Raw genomic sequence first — 24,998 nt, forward strand, 5'->3', positions numbered from 1 at the left:
ATGTCCCCACCCCCACCAGAACTGGGGCCCCCCACACCCAAGACAAAAATGGTTTTGTCATGATTCTGCCTTCTTGTCTCTGATTTTCCCTGGTCTTGAGGCAGGATCATGACAGGCCCATGTTTTGTGTGTAAGCACATGGCCATTTGTTTGGCTGTGTGCTTGCGTTGTCTCGTCATGTAACCCCGCCCCCTTGTTATCTCATCTTGTTATCATTATTGTATCATCGCCGTCACCTGTTTCCCTCATTAGTTTCTCCCTATTTAATCCCCTTGTGTTTGCTGTCCTGTGCTGGTTCATTGTTATTCATTGTGTGAGTATTCCGTGATACTTTACCTGAATGAAAGCCTTCCTGTGAGTATTTGTGAAGAACTCTGCCTAGTAAAGTCCTGATCTTGTTGCTGTTAGTTATTTGTAGTGATGGCAAAATGAGGCTTCCTGAACCACTGATACCTCGCAGCCCATTGCTTCAGCCAAAGGTTCATTACTCGAAGCTTCATTCAGCATTGCTCACTAGTGACACCTAGCTACTGTGCAAAGAAATAGCAGACAAATTCATTCATTCTGAACCAGTGTCACTGGCTTACACAAGTGACATTCTGAATCATTTTAGAGGTTACATTTATAAATCACACCATTTTATACATGGAATCAAATGTTAAATGATTTGACGTTCTAACCTTCAATTACACTGTCATTAAATTCTCTGGCAGTAATCATCAAGAATTAGGTTTCATCTGATTGGAAAAACAGTAATAAACAGTATAATATGTCTATTGGCTTTTTTGTCAAGGAGCTCGCTTTTTATACATGGACACCCCAATTTTATACACAATATATTTTTTAGAAAAATATATAGGCCTATATTTTAGAAAAATATTTGTATAAATAAAAATATGCATTTATTTATTTTGTACTCGCTGTTGATGTATGTAACCTTTCATTTGCAAAAATAAAAAGACATGAGCAGACATTTGTCCATTACTGTGTATAATATAAAATATGTATCTTTCTCTGTCTGAATTTACATTTACATTTATTCATTTAGCTGACGCTTTTATACAAAGCGACTTACAATTGCTATATATGTCAGAGGTCGCACGCCTCTGGAGCAACTAGGGGTTAAGTGTCTTGCTCAGGGACACATTGGTGTCTCACAGTGGATTCGAACCCAGGTCTCTCACACCAAAGGCATGTGTCTTATCCATTGCGCTACCACCACTTTACTTGTGCAGAGTCACACACACAGTTAATTAAATATTAATTAATTGTTTGGATAGTGACAGTATGAACAACAACAGTGACACTGTGTTGAGTGCAGTGCTTATGTTGGAGGGAGTGTAATAAAGTAAACTGCAACAGAATAGTCTGGAAGGAAGGATTACAATCGATTTTTATTGAGAAACAGAATTATTTCAAGTGTGTTGGGGTAACACACTTATTTAAAAAATGCCAGTGCCAGCTGGTATAAATGAGGATACTGATGCTTCTGTTGAGCCCAGACAGGGGAGGATTCCCTCTTTCTTGCTGGCTCCAATTTCCAGGAAAAAGGAAGAGTCACAAAAAGCAAACAAATCCAAAAGGACAATCCAAATAAAAGAATCCAGAGCAATCCAAATAATCTTATCTAATTAATATAACAAGACTATAATATAGCTAAGCCTACTATAATTAATAATAACAATATACTATAACTATTCTAACCTGATAATGTAATAATATACAGCCATAACAATGATAGTTCTCTAACTCTCTGACTCTTTAACACTACTACAACTGCTTTTACTAGGCTACTACTGACAACACCCACAAGGTGGCGCGAGTTTCGAACCGCCTTTTATCCAGAAGCGACACTCAGACCGAACCGATGACGTATCCACACAAACCGAGGCCTCGTTTGTCATCAGTCACGTGATTTTCACGTTAACAACACAAGCCTCGAATCGCGGCTTCATCTGGCACGCCCATTTTTTCTCGACACAAGCTCCGACGCCTCGGTTCAAATGTCACATCACTAGTTATTTGTCTAGTCAGCTGTCTAGTCTCAGTCCAGTGTAGTTTGTCTTTGTTTTGCCCACCAGCCTTGTTTTACCCCATCGTGGGTTTTGTTTTCCCATTTTTGTCTTAATAAAACCGTGTTAATATCTGCACACTGTCTGCGTTTGGGTTCTCTCCTGCTTCCACATAACAGAATGAACCAGCCAATGCAGAACCCTGCAGACAGTTTGTCTTCCCCTGTTGATCAACCTTTGGCTCTTCTGGAAGATTGGTGGCTCAGAGCCGTTTCTGACTCGAAGAGGGGCAAGCTCCCGTTTCCTCCTCAGGGAGAACTGCCATTGAGGGAGTATGCTCAAGTCGTAGAAAAGAGGAGGTTTTTCTTACCTGACGATCTCCTTAATCGTTACCTCATCGCGGGTCTCAATGATCCCCCTCCACTGGCAGAGCGGGAGAAGCTGGTCCGCCGCTCGTTCCGGGATATGGTGCTCTGCTTATCACGGAGGTCATCGCAGGGTTCCTCCTTGTCGTCTTCCCCTGGTATGCTGCCCGGGATCCCGGAGGGTTGCATTCTCGCTGTTGCTTCGCTGGGGGACCAAGCTCACTCCTCTTCTACGCCCGAGACACCCACCGCGTCTGTCAGCCTCTGCGGAAAGCGAGGAAGACGCTTATCGTGGGAATCTGCCTCAGAGTCCTCTTCGACGGAGTCTACCCTTCCTGGGGTTGTCTTCCCAACTCCTGCTACAGACCCCACGGAGATTCTTCAACCGGTCGCTAGTCCAGCTACGGATTCCGCTCCGCGACCAAGGAGAAAGAGGAGGAGAAGGGGAGCCTCTAGTTCTTCATCTCAGGCTGCCCCTTGCGCTGTTCCAGAGCCCGCTCCTGCAAGCGCTGTTCCAGAGCCCGCTCCTGCAAGCGCTGTTCCAGAGCCCGCTCCTGCAAGCGCTGTTCCAGAGCCCGCTCCTGCAAGCGCTGTTCCAGAGCCCGCTCCTGCAAGCGCTGTTCCAGAGCCCGCTCCTGCAAGCGCTGTTCCAGAGCCCGCTCCTGCAAGCGCTGTTCCAGAGCCAGCTACTGCAAGCGCTGTTCCAGAGCCAGCTACTGCAAGCGCTGTTCCAGAGCCCGCTACTGCAAGCGCTGTTCCAGAGCCCGCTACTGCAAGCGCTGTTCCAGAACCCGCTACTGCAAGCGCTGTTCCAGAGCCCGCCACTGCAAGCGCTGTTCCAGAGCCCTCCACTGCAAGCGCTGTTCCCGAGCCCGCAGTCGTGTGTGCTGTAGAGAGAGCAGCGGCCGATTCAGCTGCTGAAGCTGTCTTGCGGTCGGTTTCTGCTTCTCAAAAGATGCCTGTCCTCGTTGTTGCCGATGCATTGTCTCAATACTTAAAACGTCTTGTCCAAATCCTTGAAGTCCCCGCCATGTCTTGTCCTGAGTCTGTGAGCGCCGTACCCCAGTCAGCTGCCGAGAGCGCCGTACCCCAGTCAGCTGCCGAGAGCGCCGTACCCCAGTCAGCTGCAGCCAGTGTTGATCTGAGGCCAGCCACTCAGAGCGCTGTTCCTAAGTCAGCCACCGCTTGCACTGTTCCTGCTAATGTGTCCAGTCCTGTCCCAGCAGATGTGTCCAGTCCTGTCCCAGCAGATGTGTCCAGTCCTGTCCCAGCTAATGTGTCCAGTCCTGTCCCAGCTGACTGGAGGATGTCTGTGTCCAGTCCTGTCCCAGCTAATGTGTCCAGCCCTGTCCCAGCTAATGTGTCCAGCCCCGTACCAGCTGTCACCCGACCTCTGTTTGTTTCCCCGGACACCCCTGTCACCACTTCACCCCGGTCTGTTTCCCCTAAGACTGTTCCTCGTGTTTCCCCATCCAAGTCTGCCCGGACCCCTCGTCCTCAGCCATCGTCCTGTCAACCCAAGACCCCTAGTCCACCTGTTCACCCTGGACTGCCCCCTAAGAACTTTGTGTTTCCTCCACCTCCCTTGCCTTGTTTATTGTATTTGATATGTCACCCCAACCCTGTTATTGTTTTTTCATGTCTGCCTTTATTGTTATTTGTCATGTTTTGTTGGTTTGTGTCCATGTCTCAGTCCGTCATGTCACGTGTTTAGTGTTCCCTTAGGGAGCGTCTGGAAGCCGCTCCTTAAGGGAGGGGTTCTGTCATGATTCTGCCTTCTTGTCTCTGATTTTCCCTGGTCTTGAGGCAGGATCATGACAGGCCCATGTTTTGTGTGTAAGCACATGGCCATTTGTTTGGCTGTGTGCTTGCGTTGTCTCGTCATGTAACCCCGCCCCCTTGTTATCTCATCTTGTTATCATTATTGTATCATCGCCGTCACCTGTTTCCCTCATTAGTTTCTCCCTATTTAATCCCCTTGTGTTTGCTGTCCTGTGCTGGTTCATTGTTATTCATTGTGTGAGTATTCCGTGATACTTTACCTGAATGAAAGCCTTCCTGTGAGTATTTGTGAAGAACTCTGCCTAGTAAAGTCCTGATCTTGTTGCTGTTAGTTATTTGTCTAGTCAGCTGTCTAGTCTCAGTCCAGTGTAGTTTGTCTTTGTTTTGCCCACCAGCCTTGTTTTACCCCATCGTGGGTTTTGTTTTCCCATTTTTGTCTTAATAAAACCGTGTTAATATCTGCACACTGTCTGCGTTTGGGTTCTCTCCTGCTTCCACATAACAGGTTTGGCCACTGATCAAAATTTGATATTGTCATTTAATTTGAAGTTCAGTACGCTCAAAATGTCCGGTCAGCACAAGTCCGGTGCTCAGAAGAGGAAAGAAAAGAGAAGAAGAAAATAGAGGTTTTCTAAACAAAAAAAAAAGCGGTAACGGTGAAGCTGGAACTAGTAAAGTCAACGTAAAGCAAGGTAAGAAACAGCGCAGCAAACGCTTACGAGCATTGTCAGGAGTTTTCCTGCATTTACATTTTTTGGGCGGCCGAAGATTTTTGTCCCGCCAAAGCCGTCTCGATTTTTGTCCCGCCACGAGCAGAGAGAGCCCCGGCCGCGCGCGCGCACTCACGTCTTCAAACAACACGTCGAGCGCTGTCTTGCGCTCTCTCACTCGCGCATATTCATCAAAGTCAATTGAACCGTTAAGCAGAACTAAATTAATATTAATATTACTGGTAAAGTTACCGGGTACCGGACATTTTCTCACTGGTTCCCAACTCAACATACACACGCACACACATCTGTGTAACTGTCATTGTACCATAACCAACGTCAGCTTTGCTTTATCTCATCTCATCCAATCTCACCAACAGTTTAATACTGTTACTCGCACATCCAAAACATCGTATTTTACGTTGCGGACTTAAAAAATAAATAAATAAACAGACGCAAAAAAACCCAACAACTAATGAATCACTCAATTCTCATTGGCTACCCGCCAATGTGGCAGGTAGATTGACAGTTTTACCCGCCAATTGCAAAATTCACCCGCATTTGGCGCGTGGTCGGGTGTTAATTTCAGGCCCTGTTTATATATATATATATATATATATATATATATATATATATATATATATATATATATATTAATCAATGATTCAGTTCCCCTGCACCAGTGGCGGATTTAGCAAATCGGGGGCCCAAGGCGAAGGTAGGCTATGGGCCCCTCCCCATCCAATCTTTAAAAGAGAACGAAAAAAAGATGTAGGCCTACCGACTGAATGGTGGATAGGCAGGTAAAGCTAATCTACGGGGAAGTAAAGGTTAGAGAGGAGAAAAAAACGTCCCCTTTAAACCCAGCTACACTTCTTTACTCCTAAACAGAAACATGTTACAATGTTTACATGGTACAATTTCTGGTAAGCTCTGTTTTTTTTTTTTTTTTTTTTTTTTTTTTTTGCTTGACAAATTTCACCATTTCGATTCAATTCTTGTGATTTGATTCAATATTGACTCATTTGGATAAATATTAGGTAACGTTTCACAAGATATGCGTTACTTTTTCTCAAGAAAAAAAAGCCCTATCAGATGGTATAATTTAAGGTTAAAATAAGTAATATAGTAGCCTACACATATTTAGCCAAATACTCTCTATAGTATATATATATATATATATATATATATATATAATACTCTCTTTTTTTTTGCCAATTAAATGGCTTTCCTGAGGTAAATGTTATGTGACGATTGTTCTCCAGCTGTTTTACCTCTTTCCGCGGTTGAAAAACACTTATTGATCGATATTATGAATGAGGAATATACATTTCGGTAAGTTATACTGTATCTTTACTGTATCGTTATAGGAATCTGTCACGTCACATTAAAACGGCATAACGGTAGGCTATTTATTGTTTGAATTTCGTAATAGAATTGACAGAATCTGAGAGCTGAGATTTTTTTCAATATCATGATTCATAAGTAAAATGCTCAGTTTTGTCTGTCGATCTCCGTGTCCTCTTTGCTTCATGATTTTTCTGTGCGTTGGACGTTATTGTTCTTGATCTGTATCTTACAGTAGCCGTAAAAAAGTTTGTCATCTTTGGCAGTTCCCAAATACTTATCAGCGTCTTTTCACTTTTTTTCTTTTATTTGAGCCGCTTGGGTAACTTCGAAACTTTACATTTTCGCGTTTAGACCTATTTTTTTACAGTCTATGGTTCAGACTCGTCTTGCTCTGTTTGTGTATTTCCCAGTCCTCCTGTTACTGCGTGTTGTTTATCGTTCGCGCCGCGCACCTTTACAGACTTTTTGCTTTCCTCCCGCTTCCTCCTTTTTTCAGCACCACTTGGGAAGCTAGCTTCACTTCATTTTTACTCTGTCAATCACTTCTTTTTCTCCGTCAGTTTTTTGGCACAGCCTTGTCACTTTCGCAGATGCGCAGTAAGTGAGATAATGGAATAGTCCAATGTAGTGAGGCGGGGGGCCCCCTCCTATCTGCGACACTAATGATTTGATGCCATTTTTCGCAAATGGAGTTTTAGAAATATATAATTAAAAAAATTAAATAAATAAGCATTTAATAGGGCATTTTGGGGGCCCCAAGTTAGCTCGGGGCCCAAGGCAATTGCCGACCTTTGCCTAATGGTAAAGTCCGCCCCTGCCCTGCACATAGCCACATCAAATGTTCCCTCAGCTGGTCATTTTGTTTTTAGGCTTTTTTTTTTGTGTGGCATTTTTTACCCAATTTTGGAGGGTTGTCCTATAGTATCTCTGCGTACTTGATATCCTGACCGTGGTATCTCTAAAGGTGTTGATGTCATTATAATCTTAATTAATATCACTGTATGTTTCACACATAGACTGTAAAAAAATATGGACGTAGTGTCCGTGACGTCACCCGTAGGTTTCTGAAGAGCATTTTTGAAGCCTAAAGTAGGCGGAGCCGGCCGTCGCCATCTTGGCCTTGCGTCACTCCCGGATAACAGAAAATGGGCAAAGAGGCGGGGCGTAACGGGCTTTGGTGGAGCTGAGGAACCTAGCCTGGCTATCTGAAATCACTAGCTCGAGCCTCGACATGATCGAGTTAGCTGATTATGTAAAGCCAATTAAAAGTTCCTATTTTTGCCCTTCGAATTATAATAGTTAAAAGACATGGCTACAAGTGAGACTGTGTATTGTGATTCTGTAATATTCTGCTAGTTGAAAATGTATTATGCACTAATATTTCTTCGAGAGTGTGTGTGTGACAGTGATTTATGTGCATAGGCTACATGTCAGTCACTCTTTCTTATGGTCCGTCAGCGCGGCATCGCTCAAGTTCGTAGCTTATTCAGTCCATTTTAAATTCTGGTCTGATTTTGGCCGCCTCTCAAATGAGTTAAACCATAGATATATTGCCTTTAAAGTGCAAGTAAATGCGCTAGAAAATCCGCTCTCATTCATGTGCATTTATAGCACGGACGGAGAAAGCGCCGACGCCTGCAGGATTTCATCTGACGGCATAAACATATTATAATCTGTTCCGTGAGAGCAGAACGAACGAGCCTTTATTGACGTTTTTAAATTTGAAAACTCCAAAAAGCAACGAAATTGTCAGACATCCATTAGTGCATGTTCACAGAGGAAAACAACTGAAATACAGCTCTGGTTGTTCTCTCGAACGATACTCGACCACGACGACAGAATCAAAAGCCGTGGGCTTTGTACCCAAGTAATGGGTGTATTAAATTGTATGAAATAATCCCGAAGAAAAGCACAAACACTGCAGAGAAGGCAAGTTCAGCAGCTAACATTTACTGAGGTGAAGTGACGGCTAGTAACAGCAGACAAACGGCTAGCATTGACATCAGCGACAACCATAGACAGTATAAGAAGGCGACAACCCACCTGTCACTCAAGTGGCCACAGCCACACCCTTAAATTTAAATATTAATCAACTAAACGGATGAGTTATAAAAAAATGCACCCCCCTCACAGTTGTTATGAAGGGCAAAATTAGCTGTATAGACCAAAGCCACATAGAGATCCAGGCTGTAAACATGTTTTTTTCTGCTGTAAAGTTGGTAATTTTAACATGGGGGAGATACAGATTTGACTCACTTCTGCAGCCAGCCCAAGCGGCCAGTCAATGAATTGCAGTTTAACTCACTTCCGTGTTGGTTTCAAGAGAGAGACGGGGAGGTTGCCGCTTGGTTTCACACCTTTTTACCCTTACTAACCCCAGCTTGCATCAATTCTTAACTAGTTTTCACCAAGATGGTCAGACAATATTAAGATATTTTATTAGTCTTTCTCAGGTCAGTTCCTGTATTTCTGGTCCACTAGTGGGGATGACAGTTACCAATAAAATCTCTCAAAGTGTTGTTCAAAGTGTATGTTGGAGTTGGTTACTCCCTTTCTGGTTTATAAACTAGTCAGAACCAGAAAGGGTGAATTATTTCTCTCTGTCTCGCACACACACACGCACGCACGCACGCACGCACGCACGCACGCACGCACGCACGCACGCACGCACGCACACACACACACACACACACACACACACACACACACACACACACACACACACACACACACACACACACACACACACACACACACACACACACACACACACACACACACACAGAAACGCCACCCTCTTACAACACTTACCAGGAAGAGTCTGACTTCTTTCAGTTACACTGACTCTCTTCTCTCTCGACAAAAGCAACAACAACAAAAAACAGCAATCAATGAAGAAGGAAGAGAAAAACTTTCAATGAGGATTTTTGCAAAGTTCTAAACAAACAGCAGATCTTTGTGATTCTTGTGTTATAATTTTTGAAAACATCTTTCAGAAAGTGAAAGTAAAGTTCAGATTGCTGGAGATCAAATAGAGAAAATGGCTTCACTAACTGAAGATGATATTTCTTGTACCGTGTGCTGTGAAATCTTCAAGGATCCTGTTGTTTTATCATGTAGTCACAGTTTCTGTAAAGAGTGTCTTCAACAGTTCTGGAGAACCAAGGAAACTCAGGAGTGTCCTGTCTGCAGAAGAAGATCCTCAAGAGATGATCCTCCTCTTAATCTTGTGTTAAAAAACTTGTGTGAGTCTTTACTGAAGAAGAGAAATGAGAGGTGTTCTTCAGGGTCTGAGGAGCTCTGCAGTTTACACAGTGAGAAACTCAAACTCTTCTGTCTGGAGGACAAACAGCCTGTGTGTGTAGTGTGTATTAACTCACATAAACACGTCAATCACACATTCAGACCCATCAGTGAAGTTGTTCCATCACATAAGGTAAGACATATTTAAAGATGGGGATAAACACTTATGCATTATGAGCTTATGAATTACACATAAAATCATATTACAGAAATCTCTTGTGTCTTATAGATTTTCTCTTTAAATTCCAGGAGGAGCTCATATCAGCACTGAAGTCATTACAAGAGAAACTTAAACACATAGAAAACATTAAAGAAGAGTTTGAGAAAACAGTTCAACTCATAAAGGTAATTGCTGATTCTTTTGACTTGTTTACGAGTTTGATTAAAACAGCTGAAAGAATTTGTCTGACATAACTACATATTCCTTTATTTACTGAAACACACACACACACACACACACACACACACACACACACACACACACACACACACACACACACACACACACACACACACACACACACACACACACACACACACACACACACACACAACCAACCACAACTGTTTGTGTATAATGATGATCAAGCACAGACGCCTCTGTCAGGTGGTTATTCAGCAGTGTGCAAGGCTAATGTGCCAGAACTAATACCATTGGCTAGCGCGCTCACCTTAAAGGATTAGTTCACTTTAAAAAAAATGAAAAAATCCTGATAATTTACTCACCCCCATGTCATCCAAGATGTCCATGTATTTCTTTTTTCAGTCGAAAAGAAATTAAGGTTTTTGAAGAAAACATTCCAGGATTTTTCTTCATATAATGGACTTCAATGGCAACCAACGGTTTGAAGGTTCAAATGTAATTCTCAATGCCGCTTCAAAGGCTCGAGACGATCCCAGCCGAGAAATAAGGGTCTTATCTAGCGAAACGATCGGTCATTTTATAAAAAATAATAAAAAAATAATTATATACTTTTCAACCACAAATGCCCGTCTTGTACCATCTCTGAGATGCGTCACGCATTACGTCATCACTTTGGAAAGGTCACAAAAAAAATTTAAATTAAAATAATAATAAATTAAAACAAAGATGTCGGACGATTTTGAAGTTGGAGGAGAAAATGAACTGGAGAAATGAAAATGAAATGAACCTTCCCTACCTTTTGAACCGGAGTACACAGACAAATAACTTAGACAGATGGCATGACGCGTGACCTTTCCAACGTGATGACGTAATGCGCGGCACATCTCAGAGATGGTACACGACAGGCATTTGTGGTTAAAAAGTATATAATTTAATTTATTTTTTAGAAAATGACCAATCGTTTCGCTAGATAAGACCCTTAGTTCTCGGCTGGGATCGTGTCGAGCCTTTGAAGCTGAATTGAGACTGACATTTGAACCTTCAAACTGTTGGTTGCCATAGAAGTCCATTATATGGAGAAAAATCTTGGAATGTTTTCCTCAAAAACCTAAATTTCTTTTCAACTGAAGAAAGAAAGATATGGACATCTTGGATGACATGGGGGTGAGTAAATTAACAGGAAATTTTTATTTGAAAGTGAACTAATCCTTTAAGTGTAAGCTAATTAGTATGGCCGAATGCAGATAATGTGATTCACAAGTTATTTTGCCCATATAATCTTTAAGCCAATAAGGTTAAGCGTATTTGGCTTGCTGTCTGCAGTGGAGGGGCTCGAGGAAGCAGCTTCAACTCGAGCTTAGATATATCCCCCAGTGGGACTACTAGTGCTTGGAAGATGAGTATGTAATGAGATGCTTAAATTATGTTGGTGGACTTGGGGAGATAGAGATATTCCAAAACAGCTGATGCCAGAGCAAGGTGAGATGCTCAGGCTGCTTATATGCTCTGGCAGTTAATTGAAAGATTAGATGGGTTCACTCCTCCCGAAGTTACGTTTGTGTACTTCACTTTATTTTCATGAGCCCAACAACCTGTAAGCGCAACAGACACTGAACTGCTGACATTATGCTACTACCTTAGGATTTGATTGATAATGTGTATTTTCACCCTACAGACACAGAACATCTACTACAACAGTACTAGTACTTCAGAAAGTTAAAGCTGTAGTTAACTATCCCACATTTTCCCACTCACTCTTCATGCTGCTCCAGAAAAAGTTGTGTGTTTGAGATGATTGAAGTGAATGTGATTTGATTTCAGTCTCAAGCTGAGCACACAGAGCGTCAGATTAAACAGCAGTTTGAGAAGCTTTATCAGTTTCTCAGAGATGAAGAAGAAGCTACAATCACTGCACTGAGGGAGGAAGAGGAGCAGAAGGAGCAGATGATGAAGGAGAAGCTGGAGGAGACGAACAGACACATCTCAGCTCTTTCACACACAATCAAAGACATGGAGGAGATGATGAAAGCCAATGACGTCTGCTTTCTGAAGGTCTGATTTCAGATCATTGATTGATTGATGATTGATTGAGTTCTTGATGATAAATGGTGTGTTTGTTCTGCAGGAGTTTCCAGTCTCAATGCAAAGGTGAGTGATATGCGGGTCTCTCTGGTCTCTCTGCTTCTGATACAAAGCCACTGCAGTTCTGACTCCTGAATGTTCTTCCAGAGTCCAGATCTCACAGCCGGATCCACAGATGGCTTCTGGAGCTTTGATTCATGTGCCACGTTACTTGGGCAACCTGCCATTCAGAGTCTGGAAAAAGATGCAGGACATCGTCCAAAACAGTGAGTCTGTAGAAGATCTGTGCTGTTAAACACACACACTAGAAATCACACATGATGGACAGGTTTTTTATGACACAAAAGTACTATATTATTCCAGTTTGTAGCAAGTAAAGGTCATACTACAGTAGTTCTGGTATATAATTAATATTATCAACTCTTTTTTGAGAATGTTTTTCATTTCTTCATCTACTCAAGGCCAGAAAAAACTCAGCAGTGTAAAAGTGAAAAGATTATTTAATCTCCATTTGTGATTCTTCAGACTGAAACAATGAAGCTCAGATATATTATTGTGAACTCAAGGAACTTAAATATGTTTTTGAAGTTCCTCAAAGAGTTTCTATTATGATGGTTTTACTAGAGAAACTATTGACAGTCTCTCGAGTGCATGAAGAAAATTATTAATTTTACAGACATCCCAAATCTCCCGGAAGTTCCGGGAGTCTCCCGCATATTGATAGCGGCTCCCTGATGCCCGCAAATCAGTTAAAATCTCCCGGAAGCAAGAGCGCGCAAGCGTAGTGCGCGCACGGCAGAGAGAGGGAGCGAGAGACCTTGCGTGTGTGTGCTAGTCTGCATGTGTGCCCCGGGATTTTATCTCTCGAACCGAATTCATCAGAATCCCCCCCCCCCCCCCGTTGGAGATTTCTCGAACCGAATTCATCAGAACCCCCCCCCCCCCCCCCCCGTTGGAGATTTCTTGACTCCCGGAAATGACTTTGTGCAGGTTGGGATGTCTGATTTTATAATCTCCTCAGAAAGCTGCGGCCAGATTCACAACATTAAGGATACAATTATTTTCTTATTATATTATAACTTGAGAAAAAGTTAAGACTTACTACTTTTCTTATCTTTTTTTAAAGGTTGTTCTTAAGGCCCTGTCCACACGGAGACGCGTTTCGCTGTATACGTGTACATTTTTTATCGTATTGGCGTTTCGTCCACACGGATCCGGCGTTTTCGGAGACTGAAACCGCAATTTTTTGAAACCGGGTCCCAAGGTGGATAAATCTGAAAACGCCGCCCTTGCGTTTTCGTGTGTACGGCCAATCCGTATATTTTGTGAAACGATGATGTCATCACACCAAGTGTCAACTAGTCAGACACCGTTAAGTCACAGCAACTACATTTATGGTTTTTCATATTGTTCAACAAAGTTCTTGATTCAAAAAGAAAAAAGAAAAGAAAAAAAAGAAGCTACTGTGCCTAATATTATTGTTGTATACAGCCATAGTATACAGCGCGCAAGGTTTATGCGCATGCTTTAAGTCTTCTTCTCCGTTTTTAGTGTATATCTGTGGCAGAATTACAGCGCCACATACTGGTCTGGCATGTATACTACATCGTTTTGAGTCGGTTTCAGTGGTTTCGTGTGTACGCAGATATTTCTTGAGACGACGCCGTGTTTACGGAATTTTTTTTTGGAACGGGGAAAAAAAAAATCGGATAGGGAAAGCTCTGGCTTCGTGTGGATGTGGCTTAAGACAAAACTTAAGAAGAATTCGATATCTTATAAAGAATGTTCTTAAAAATAATTTTGTTATATTTTAAGATATATTGCTCAGATTTACCTTGAGCAAGATAGTACAATCAGACAACTTCAAAGCTTTTCATTAATTTGCCCTAAAGATAATATATTTCCATATATTTATGATCAATATATTAAATGGTTTGAATATATTTACAAAATATTGCGTTCATATATTACAATATATCGAATAATACCTAAGGAATTGATTTGAAGAAATTTAACTTAGGAACAACTTTTGTATGTCTTTGTATTGACAACTTTTGTATTAACAATGTCACACACTGACTGTAGTAACACACACAACGAAGAAGATGAAGATCCAAGATAGTCTTTAATAGTATCCACAGGAAATTCCTAGCAGAGGCAGGCAAGCAAACACAACCATAACATTGACAAGACCCAACAACACTGAACTGAAACAAGGGACCTTAAATACAGATAAATGAGGATAATTAAAGACACACACTTGAACTGAATAATGAATCACATTAGTGTCCATGATGACAGATTAGACAGTGTAAAATGAACACAAAATCCAAACAAAGGGAAACTGTTAAAGCATGCCCCCTCCCAGAAGGCACGAAGGCACCATGCCTGAAAGAATAAGAGAAAGAGGGTGGGTGCTCTAGGGGCAGGCGAGGGGATGGTAAAGGGTTGGAGAGGAGTGGGCGAAGGGATTGTGAGACAGGATAAGGCTTTGGGTCGAGGGCGAAGATCCGGGAGGGGGATGGATAACAAGACAGTCCAGGGTGGTGAGGATTGTGGATGAATCTAGGGGATGGCCTTCAACAGGGGCGTGCGGATGGAGGCCCAGGCTCGAGGGAGGAGCCATGGAGTGAAGATATTCAATGTCACCTTGGGGACGACTGGAGACAAGGATGGTGATGGTGATGGAGGTGGAGCCCACCGCGCAGACAGAGAGTCGATGAGGTGGAGAGCCACGGGCTCCAACATCACGGCTAAGGTGTTCTCTCCGTTTGTGGTAGGCACATACTGTAGATCCTACCAGCGAGGTGGTAACTGGCTGGGCACTGGGTTGGGCGTGGGCCTGGCGTTGTCATGCGCTGCTCCGACGGTCAGCGCGGATCCGCATGAATCCAGCACCCACTCCACTAAGCTCCCTTTAGGCCCCTTCCTGAACAGCTGTGCTTTCGTTACTGTGTTCTGGCCGGTGTACAGGAACAAGCACAAAAAGAAAAAAGAAAACTTTCACCTCTTATCTTATCTTGGTCAGGTTTTCTGTAACACACTGACTTAAGTATCATACATGATGAAGAAAAAACATCTTTAAAAGAGGTCCTAAAAGAGATCGTAAAAAAGGCAGACGAGGAAACACAACCATAACACTGACGAGACCCGACAACACTGAACTGAAACTGAACCTAACTGAACGGATGCCATCTTTAATTTTCTAGCTTAACTGTCACAGAATGAAACGAACAGGATTGTGGGATATCAAAGGCAGCAAAGGATACATATATGCTGCCTTCAGAAATCAATTCGATGAAGGTATCTCAGGAGAGTTCCAGAGTCTCCGCCGTTCCAGAGTCTCCAGCCGTCATGGCCGCCGTTCCAGAGTCTCGTCCCAAGATGGTCGCCCCATCTGAGTCTCGTCCCAAGATGGTCGCCACACCTGAGTGTGATTTTGGGAGGGGGCTACCCATGCACAGCCAAGGTGGCCGTCCCTGCACTGCCTGCTCCGCCCTGCCCACCTGTTCTGCCTGATCCACCCTAGGTCCTTGATCCACCTCAGTATCCAGTTCCACTGGCCTGGCCCTCCATCCCTCCCCCTGTTCCACCTCTGTTCCACCACCCTCCTGAACTGTTTTTCCTGTGGAGTATCTGGAATCTGCTTCTTTAGTGGGGGGCTCTGTCATGGTCCCAGCCTGTGTTCCCTTGTCTTGTGTGAGGAGTTTTTCTATTTCCTGTCTTGTGCCATGTTTTGTAGTTCTTCGTTGCTTTTCATGTTGTTTGGTCTCCCCATGTGTTTTGTGAGTTCTCTTGGTTACCCTCTTGTGTTCTCATGTCAATTTAACATGCCCCCTTGTTACCTTGTTGAAGCTAGTCTTGTCTTGTGTATAAATAGCCCTTGTGTTTTACTTGTCGTTAAATGTTTGCTTGTATCCTGGGTAATTTTGTGTTTCCCCCCGCTCCCTGTGTTTTTAACCTTGTGGATTATTTGAATAAATCTCTAACTGCATTTGGATCTGCTTCTCACCTTTCTCCTTTGCCTGCCTGAATGCCCACTCGTTACAATGGCACTCCCTCCCCGAGATAAATATTTCACAAACCTCCCTCATTAAAGGAATTCAACAATCCCACACCAGACAACCCATAACACTAGACATTCTCACAAAATGTTTTTACTGCCCTCGCACTCAATGCTATGTTTATTTGAACTTTTTTTGGTTTTCTTAGATGCTCTGAACTATCACTTCCATATTCAACCCAAAATTCCACCCCACCACCTCAGCCTTATCTGTACTCGATAGCGAAACAATCTCCTATTTGATTAAACAAAGAAAGCACACCAAGTTAAAAAAAGGTAATTTTGTTTATATTTTCAACCTCTAGTCACCAATCCAACCATACCAATATCTTTTTGCCTCCCTCCAATTCAGAAGCTCTCAGACTAAATCCCCTTTTGAACCACTATTCATATATGATAACAATCTTGTCACATGCTTTTGTTTCCAATAACACCTCAAATCTGTTCTCCTACAATTAGACACATTCAAAAGCTATATAAGGACCAATCGGTTCCACATCAAAAAGGCCTACCAAACCCTACTCGGCTTACTAGCCCACACTAGTCGAGCGACTGCTTTCTTTATGCTTTCTCTTTTGACTGCTGGCGAGGTTTACCCAACCAATGCCGTTATGCATTGATCTCGCGTCGGATGCTGCGAGAGCCCTCCCGATTTGAGCGAACATGACTTTATCTGTCCGGCAAGGCTTATCCGTCCTATGCCGTGAGTATTGAACTCCCGTCGAATGCTTCGAGAGCCTCTTGGCCGAGCAACCTTGCCTTTCTCTTGCCTTGCCTTTCTCAGACAGTGCATTTACCCCGGTTGGGTGGCTAAAATCATTCTCTTCCTCATTCATCGGCCGGTAGGGTCCATCTGTCCGACGCCAAGACCTGCTCCCGTCGAAGGTTGCATGGACCATCCCCGTCAAACGACTGGGCTTCTTCCAGAAATGCCAGTCTGCCAAATTTCGGTGCTCATTTTGATGCATCTTTTAGTCAATCCATCTGCTGTCTGTTCTTTGCTCATTAGCTTTTTGGGGGAGTACTCTGGGTTCAGGCCAAATTCCGAGCTCGGAGCCCTCCCCTTGGCAAGCCAAATACGCATAACCTTTACTCTATTTAATTATAAGTAAGTGTGAACTTGTGAAATAGTTATCATAAATATATGAAGATATATTTTTATCTCCATAAGGGATTTAAGAAAATATTTCTTAAGTTGTTTTTGTTGGTATAATTGAGAACCTCCGAATTTTTCAAGCATAGCATTTCATGAATCCTGAATCAATTTTGAAAGGGTTTCTAGAAGTGCTGTCTCATGTATCTTAATTCTTCCATGTTTCAGAAACGTGATGAGGGTCTGTTCAGATAATGATGTGTTTACCAGAAGAACCTGCTTCAGTTACTCACACCACAGAGATTTATTACATCTTAAAATATTAAAATGATTGCTTATTCATTACTAAGTAAAACGGCCTTCAGACAGTAACAAAGTATCTAAAACAAATACACACACATTAAGACCCAGTTTAATGACCTTGATCAGATGCTGAACATAATTTTTACAGATACAGTTTTTCATCTCTACAGCTCTGATTGTTTGATTGTGATTTAAACTTTTACAAAATATCAGTTTCTCTTGATGAGACACACATGTTTGAATCACACATTTGATGTTTGTCGCTGATGCCATTACACACCGATGATAAAAATTTGTGTGAAATTAAAAACACTGACACTGATTAGAGGAAAATGTATGATGTGTTTGATCAATAGGGCGAGTGTCATAATTCATAATAACATGTGTACGGTTTCACTCTTGATCATTATATGAAGATCAGAATAAAAGCAGTTGTTGATTGTGTCTCATCAGCTCCTGTGACTCTGGATCCAAACACTGCAAATCCATGTCTCGTCCTGTCTGATGATCTGACCGGTGTGAGATGGAGTGAGAACAAACAACAACTTCCTGATAATCCAGAGAGATTTGATATCTATGAGTGTATTCTGGGTTCAGAGGGTTTTAACTCAGGAAGACACTGCTGGGATGTGGAGGTTAAAGAGAGTTCAGCCTGGAGTCTTGGAGTAACTTCAGAATCAAACCAGAGGAAGGGATGGGATTTCAATAACACTGATATCTGTTGGGTGCAGTACGGACTGGGTGAGCGGTTTGGCTTTCCTGTTGAACAGGATCTTGAGCGTGTGAGAGTTATTCTAGACTATGACAGAGGAACGGTGTCATTCTCTGACCCTGTAACTAACAAACATCTACACACATTCACAACCACCTTCACTGACACAGTCTTTCCATTCTTCTATACTCTTTACTGTCTGACGATCTTACCGGTCAACAGTCAGTAAACGTTACACCTGTAGTTCTGGATCGAGCTGCTTTCATCTTTTACAGTCATCATGTTTCCAATATTTGTATGTGTAAATCTGTTGCCTTTGGCTTGCTCAGTTGGGGATATTTTGGGGATATTTAATTTAATTTTATCAATCAATAAATTCCTCTTGAAACAAACTTTGTTGTATTATTTTAATTTAATACTGTGAAGCTGCTTTGATACAATCTGTATTGTGAAAAGCGCTATACAAATAAACTTGACTTGACTTGACTTGACTTAAATCTTCTCAGAAATGCTCTTAAAGGGATAGTTCACCCAAAAATTTCAATTCTGTCATCAATTACTCACTCTCCAATCCAGTATGAGTTTATTTTTTCTGTTGAACATGAAGAATGGTGGTAATGGCTGGTCCTCATTGACTTCCATGGTATTTTTTTCCGTACAATCTGGTCAAATGGGATCAGAAACTGTTTAGTTACTGTGGCAAGCAGGACGAGGCAGAGGGCCGTTATTGATAATGAGCATCAAATGAGCGACACATCGGCCTTGTATCTCACGAGGAGCTACGGAAGCGTAAAAGGAGGAGCGACGACAGTGATTTTGTGGTTTGTTCCCTCTTTCTGTCTGTTATTTCTAAACTCTGTGAACACTGGCTGTGTTCAACCAATCAGAGCCAGGAGGAGTGTCTTAGCAGTGTCAATCCTGCTTGTGTACGCGCTGATCATGACCCCCCTCTCTCGCACAGCGCGTACCGTCGTTCAAAATCAAGATAGCCGGTGTGCCGCGCAGCTGTGCTAATGGCGGACAAACAACCAAAACTGCCAATTTCTCGAGTGGCACCAGCTCATACAACAAAGACAGGTAAATGGAAAAAGACCGATGACGATAAACAAGCGCGTCCATTGACTCAGTGTCAAAACTCTAGCCGCATAACATACAGATAAAATGTCACGCACTGTGCAAAGCAACAATAGAAACCTGCTAATTCACTGGCTTGTCATGTTGCTGAAATAATGTACTAGCAAACCTTATTTAGCATTACACATCGCTAGAATAATTACTTAGATACTGTAACGTTACCATTATTATCTTGCTAGCTATTTATAACTTATAGAAAGAGTGCAACGTTATGAAGTTACATGTATTGCAAAATACGTAATGATTTGAGGACCAAGTTTGTAGTCAAAGTATGGGCAGGCCATGATAGTCAATGTAAAGCATATTGTTGATGTTTCGTCCCTACCAGTGAATGTGCGATAACTGTTTATCCGCTGTCATCAGTGTCCCTGCATGTTTACTAGCCTGCGCGTTCATGGCAGGCTCCGCTGTGGAGGGACGGCTGTAACGCAGCAGAGAGCGAGGGGGAGTGACCTGTAAGCTGTGCTTGTTCTAATTTTCAGGCTAAGCCAACGTTTTCTAAAAGCTCCCTACTGCAGCTTTAAACTTTACCAATGCTAGCTTGATAGTGAGTACTAAAATACATCTTATTTGTTTATATTCATAATGATAAAGTTAGATTTTTTTATTACATGTGATTCTGACATGATGTCACTGCATGCACTGCGCTCCTCTCCGCTCGTCTCAGGTAAATAATGCGTCTTCTGAGCTCAGCGATCGGAGTCGCGCGTTCATGTGTTTTGGGGGCGTGGCTTTGGAAGGAGCCCAGAAGGGAGGGGGTGGAGTGAATGGAAATAATGAGCTGTCTTTAAAACAGTCGTGAGAGGTCTACAGACACTCGATTTGTATACTTTCTTTTTCAGAGTACTTACATTTTAATTATGTATTGATATATAAATAAAGTTTAAACAAATTTGGAAAATAAGTTTTTTAGACAATTCCTACCTACCCAACCTTTAAGGGTGTTTAAGTTCGACCTGTTAACGGGTTGGAAGGGTTAACAGATTGACCCCGATGTGTTTTGGGTCATGCTTAAGACTGAACGCAGGCGATGATGGGGTGGCAAACTAGAACACAGACCCGTCAGACCCACCGTACGGAAGAGTGGAGCGGGCCGGAGTTTTACCATGTGATGCTTCCCGCGTCCTTGCTAGTTTTGATGATGATCCCGAACAGAGATCAATGTTTTCAACTACACAAAAGCCACGTTCACAGATTAAAATAATTTTGATTAAAATAAATAGAGGTTCCAGGGCTCTCAAGTTTTACCAAAAGCTTGGAGTGAGATCACATGCGGTTAGGGGAGGAGCCCTAATGGAGCCCCGCCCCCATATGTCCCCGCCCCCCAATTTTACCCATTGTTCATAATTAACCAGCCCAAATTGAAATTATAACAATTGGTAAATCTGATAAATGACAGAGCAATTCATCACATCAAATATACTCTTTAATGTTATATTTCAAAATTACAAATAAGTTATACAAAAATTACAAAAATATAACACATTGCTCCAAACAGTTTGGAAAAACAAATCTTTTTGCATTTTGAATGTGTCTAGTCAAAATGGTATAATTATTTATTGTGTGGTGCATGGGACATTGTGAACAAATGACATATTAGAGTATTATTAAGGTGTGTGTGTGTGTGTGTGTGTGTACACAAGAGTACACAGTCCAGCTTATGAAATGTGTTTTGTGTTTGAAAAATACAAATGCAATGGCAATGATTAATGTATGTTTTGACAGGATATAAAATATTACCCAGAGCACTCTGCTTTAATACATGTAGCCTTAATGTAACTTGAAAGACTATTAATACAGTATAATATATAATTTAAAATAAAATAAAATAAACAAATTTAAATGTATTTAAAATAAAATGAAGAAATACATCTTCATTCCTTCCCATACCAACTAACATTCCCTTAGTTTAAGAAAACCTAAGCTAGCCAAACTGAGCCAAAGCTTCTGGCCTGGTTGCAGAGTAGTTGTAGAGTTTTTGACTGCATCAATAATAATGTAAACGATGGGCTATATATTAAATGTTCTAGCCTAAAAATGTTAGACGAGCTTTCTTCCAACTTACCTTCTCCATCACGACGTGTGTTCACGCGATGTTGTTGGTTACCTAGTAACGAACGTACGGTGGCCAAAAATGATCCGTCAACTTCCGTGTGTTCGCGCATCTGTGTTGCCTTGTAATGAACGCAATCTGGCCGAGATACGTGCTGGTGGCAGGAAACGTAATCGGTTACTAACGTAACCTCGGTTCTCTCTAGAAGAGGGAACGAGTATTGCGTAAGTTAGCTTAAAGTCATCTTTTCTCGAGATATGAAGCCAAAAAATTATCCTTAATTTTTATTCATTGTCAACGCAGTGCAGCAGCTAGCAGACCTAGAGCAGGCTATCTAGCGCGCTCATTGGCTGCTCCGCGGCAACTGCAGCAGCCTACCAGTGAGCCTGGCGTGACGTCGCGCCCTCACGCGTCACAGCCCGCCAGAATGGGAGTGGCTTAGCGTATAAAAGGAAGGCTCGGAGGCTGATACCCTGGTTTTCGTCGACTGAAGCGACAAGAGCTCGTGGCGCGAGCACGGCGGGTTACGCAATACTCGTTCCCTCTTCTAGAGAGAACCGAGGTTACGTTAGTAACCGTTTACGTTCTCTTACGAGAGGTTCTCTCGTATTGCGTAAGTTAGCTTACGCTACGGGAACCCCTTGTCAACGCCGTGCGCGCCCAGCATCCACTACATGAGTCCCAGGGGAAACCCGGGGAACACTGATAAGTGGGAAACAGGTGGCCGACAGATTATTAGTGGGCCAGCACATGTTCATAAGCACACATTAGGGGGTGTAGAGCGGCTCGACCGGTCTATACTGACATAACCCTTTCTAGTGCAGCTCAACCAGGAGAGCTAAACCGAGTAAGTAGCCCGCGCACGAAAGTGTGGGCAGGACATACACACGACTCAGACTGATAGAAGTTTAGCCTGCAGGGCGGGGACTTCCAGGTTATAAAACCTAACAAATGTAGAGGGGGAGGCCCAGCCTGCCGCTGTACAAATGTCATGAATGGGAATCCCGCTGGACAAAGCCCACGATGAGGCCATGCCTCTGGTGGAATGAGCCCGGATGCCCAAGGGGCACTGCAGGTTTCTGGATGCATAAGCTGCCGCAATAGCGTCCACTATCCATCTGGACAGACTGTGTTTCGAGGCGGCGAGACCCTTGGTGCGCCCTCCAAACGAAACGAAAAGCTGCTCCGAGCGCCTGAAAGCGGCGGAGCGTGTGACGTAATTCCTCAGAGCCCTGACAGGGCAGAGGAGGTTACTATCAACCTCGCTGCCGGATGCCGGTAGGGCTGAGAGGGAAATAACCTGCGCTCTGAAAGGAGTGCCCATCACCTTGGGGACGTAACCATGTCTCGGTTTGAGAATGACTATTGAGTCATTAGGTCCGAACTCAAGACACGCCGCGTTAACTGATAACGCGTGTAACAGTCACCCACGCGTTTAACTGAAGACAGAGCTATCAGAAAAACGGTTTTGAACGTGAGGTATTTCAGATCCACAGTGTCCAAAGGTTCGAAGGGATAAGCTTTCAGGGCCTCTAGGACCAAGACAAATCCCAGATCGGAACCGAGGGGGGCCGCGGGGGATTCATCCGGCTCCCTTAAGGAAGCGGATGATGAATTTTTCCCCCGTGCACCACTTGTTAAACACAGACCATTTTGACGCGTAGAGCCATCTCGTAGAGGGGGCTCTAGACTGCGTGATCGTGTTCACGACCCCTTTTGGCAAATCAACGAGTATCCGTTGATTCTCCACGCATGCAGGGACCAGCGCTCTGGATGGGGATGCCAGATCGAACCGCGGGCTTGAGAGAGAAGGTCTCTCCTCACCGGGATCGGCCATGGGGCTGAGTCTGCCAGCCGCATTAATTCCGGGAACCATGTCCGGTTCTCCCAGTGCGGGGCTATGAGGAGCACTGAGTGGCGCGTTTCTCTGATCCTCCCGATCACCTGGGGTAACAGCGAGATCGGGGGAAAAAGCGTACAGCGGGAGGCTGGGCCAGGCTCGGGCCAGCGCGTCCTCGCTCTTCGAGAAGAATATCGGGCAGTGGGCGTTGTTGTCTGACGCAAAGAGGTCGACTTTCGCTCTGCCAAACAGGCGCCATAGAAGCTGGACTGTCTGGTGGTGCAGAGACCATTCCCCGGGGGGAACGTTGTCTCTGGACAGTCTGTCTGGGCCGACGTTCAGGTGACCGGGCACATGCGCGGCTCTCAGCGAGCGCAGTGAGCCCTGAGCCCAAACGAGGAGGCGTTCCGCCAGTGCGCAGAGGATTTGGATCTGATCCCGCCCTGACGGTTCACGTAGGACACCACTGACATGTTGTCTGTGCGAACTAGTACATGGTGTCCTCGCAGGTATGGGAGAAAATGTTTCAGTGCATTCTCGACCGCTAGCATCTCCAGACAGTTTATGTGAAGGCATTTCTCCCGGTCTGACCAGAGGCCATAGACAGGTCTGCCCTCGAGAAGCGTTCCCCAACCTAGGTTGGAGGCGTCTGTCGAGATCGTTTTCCGGTGCGAGATAACTCCCATTGTAACTCCCCGTTGGTACCATTCGGCCGCCAGCAGGGCCTACCAGTGAGCCTGGCGTGACGTCACGCCCAATGAGGGCGCACGCGCCCTCACGCGTCACAGCCCGCCAGAATGGGAGTGGCTTAGCGTATAAAAGGAAGGCTCGGAGGCTGATACCCTGGTTTTCGTCGACTGAAGCGACAAGAGCTCGTGGCGCGAGCACGGCGGGTTACGCAATACTCGTTCCCTCTTCTAGAGAGAACCGAGGTTACGTTAGTAACCGTTTACGTTCTCTTACGAGAGGTTCTCTCGTATTGCGTAAGTTAGCTTACGCTACGGGAACCCCTTGTCAACGCCGTGCGCGCCCAGCATCCACTACATGAGTCCCAGGGGAAACCCGGGGAACACTGATAAGTGGGAAACAGGTGGCCGACAGATTATTAGTGGGCCAGCACATGTTCATAAGCACACATTAGGGGGTGTAGAGCGGCTCGGCCGGTCTATACTGACATAACCCTTTCTAGTGCAGCTCAACCAGGAGAGCTAAACCGAGTAAGTAGCCCGCGCACGAAAGTGTGGGCAGGACATACACACGACTCAGACTGATAGAAGTTTAGCCTGCAGGGCGGGGACTTCCAGGTTATAAAACCTAACAAATGTAGAGGGGGAGGCCCAGCCTGCCGCTGTACAAATGTCATGAATGGGAATCCCGCTGGACAAAGCCCACGATGAGGCCATGCCTCTGGTGGAATGAGCCCGGATGCCCAAGGGGCACTGCAGGTTTCTGGATGCATAAGCTGCCGCAATAGCGTCCACTATCCATCTGGACAGACTGTGTTTCGAGGCGGCGAGACCCTTGGTGCGCCCTCCAAACGAAACGAAAAGCTGCTCCGAGCGCCTGAAAGCGGCGGAGCGTGTGACGTAATTCCTCAGAGCCCTGACAGGGCAGAGGAGGTTACTATCAACCTCGCTGCCGGATGCCGGTAGGGCTGAGAGGGAAATGACCTGCGCTCTGAAAGGAGTGCCCATCACCTTGGGGACGTAACCATGTCTCGGTTTGAGAATGACTATTGAGTCATTAGGTCCGAACTCAAGACACGCCGCGTTAACTGATAACGCGTGTAACAGTCACCCACGCGTTTAACTGAAGACAGAGCTATCAGAAAA

The 24,998-nt window shown here is 44.0% G+C and overlaps 1 protein-coding gene and 1 long non-coding RNA gene across 2 annotated transcripts in view; one reads left to right on the forward strand and one right to left on the reverse strand.

Moving 5' to 3' along the window:
• Positions 1-9,020: 9,020 nt before the first annotated feature.
• LOC309501780 (E3 ubiquitin-protein ligase TRIM39-like) lies at positions 9,021-18,987 on the forward strand. The gene is made up of 6 exons (XM_082174042.1): positions 9,021-9,655; positions 9,772-9,867; positions 11,708-11,938; positions 12,012-12,034; positions 12,116-12,234; positions 17,881-18,987. Exons 1-6 carry the CDS (start codon positions 9,260-9,262, stop codon positions 18,366-18,368), a joined length of 1,353 nt encoding a protein of 450 aa, XP_082030168.1. The 5' UTR covers positions 9,021-9,259; the 3' UTR covers positions 18,369-18,987.
• LOC309501882 overlaps positions 13,405-24,998 on the reverse strand; it is a 49,558-nt gene continuing 37,964 nt past the window's right edge. Inside the window, exon 2 of the long non-coding RNA XR_014207030.1 lies at positions 13,405-13,709. This is a non-coding gene — a long non-coding RNA (uncharacterized lncRNA). The remainder of the gene's footprint in view (positions 13,710-24,998) is intronic.

The sequence above is a fragment of the Leuciscus leuciscus genome (assembly GCF_965113295.1).
Source record: "Leuciscus leuciscus genome assembly, chromosome: 6".
In the NCBI taxonomy this organism is placed as follows: domain Eukaryota; kingdom Metazoa; phylum Chordata; class Actinopteri; order Cypriniformes; family Leuciscidae; genus Leuciscus; species Leuciscus leuciscus.

Bases quoted from the DNA above. Each gene is read 5' to 3' on its own strand.
- LOC309501780 (XM_082174042.1), top strand. From the start codon at position 9,260: ATGGCTTCACTAACTGAAGATGATATTTCTTGTACCGTGTGCTGTGAA. The intron at 9,868-11,707 runs GTAATTGCTGAT...ATTTGATTTCAG, and splicing joins AAACAGTTCAACTCATAAAG to TCTCAAGCTGAGCACACAGA. The intron at 12,035-12,115 runs GTGAGTGATATG...ATGTTCTTCCAG, and splicing joins TTTCCAGTCTCAATGCAAAG to AGTCCAGATCTCACAGCCGG.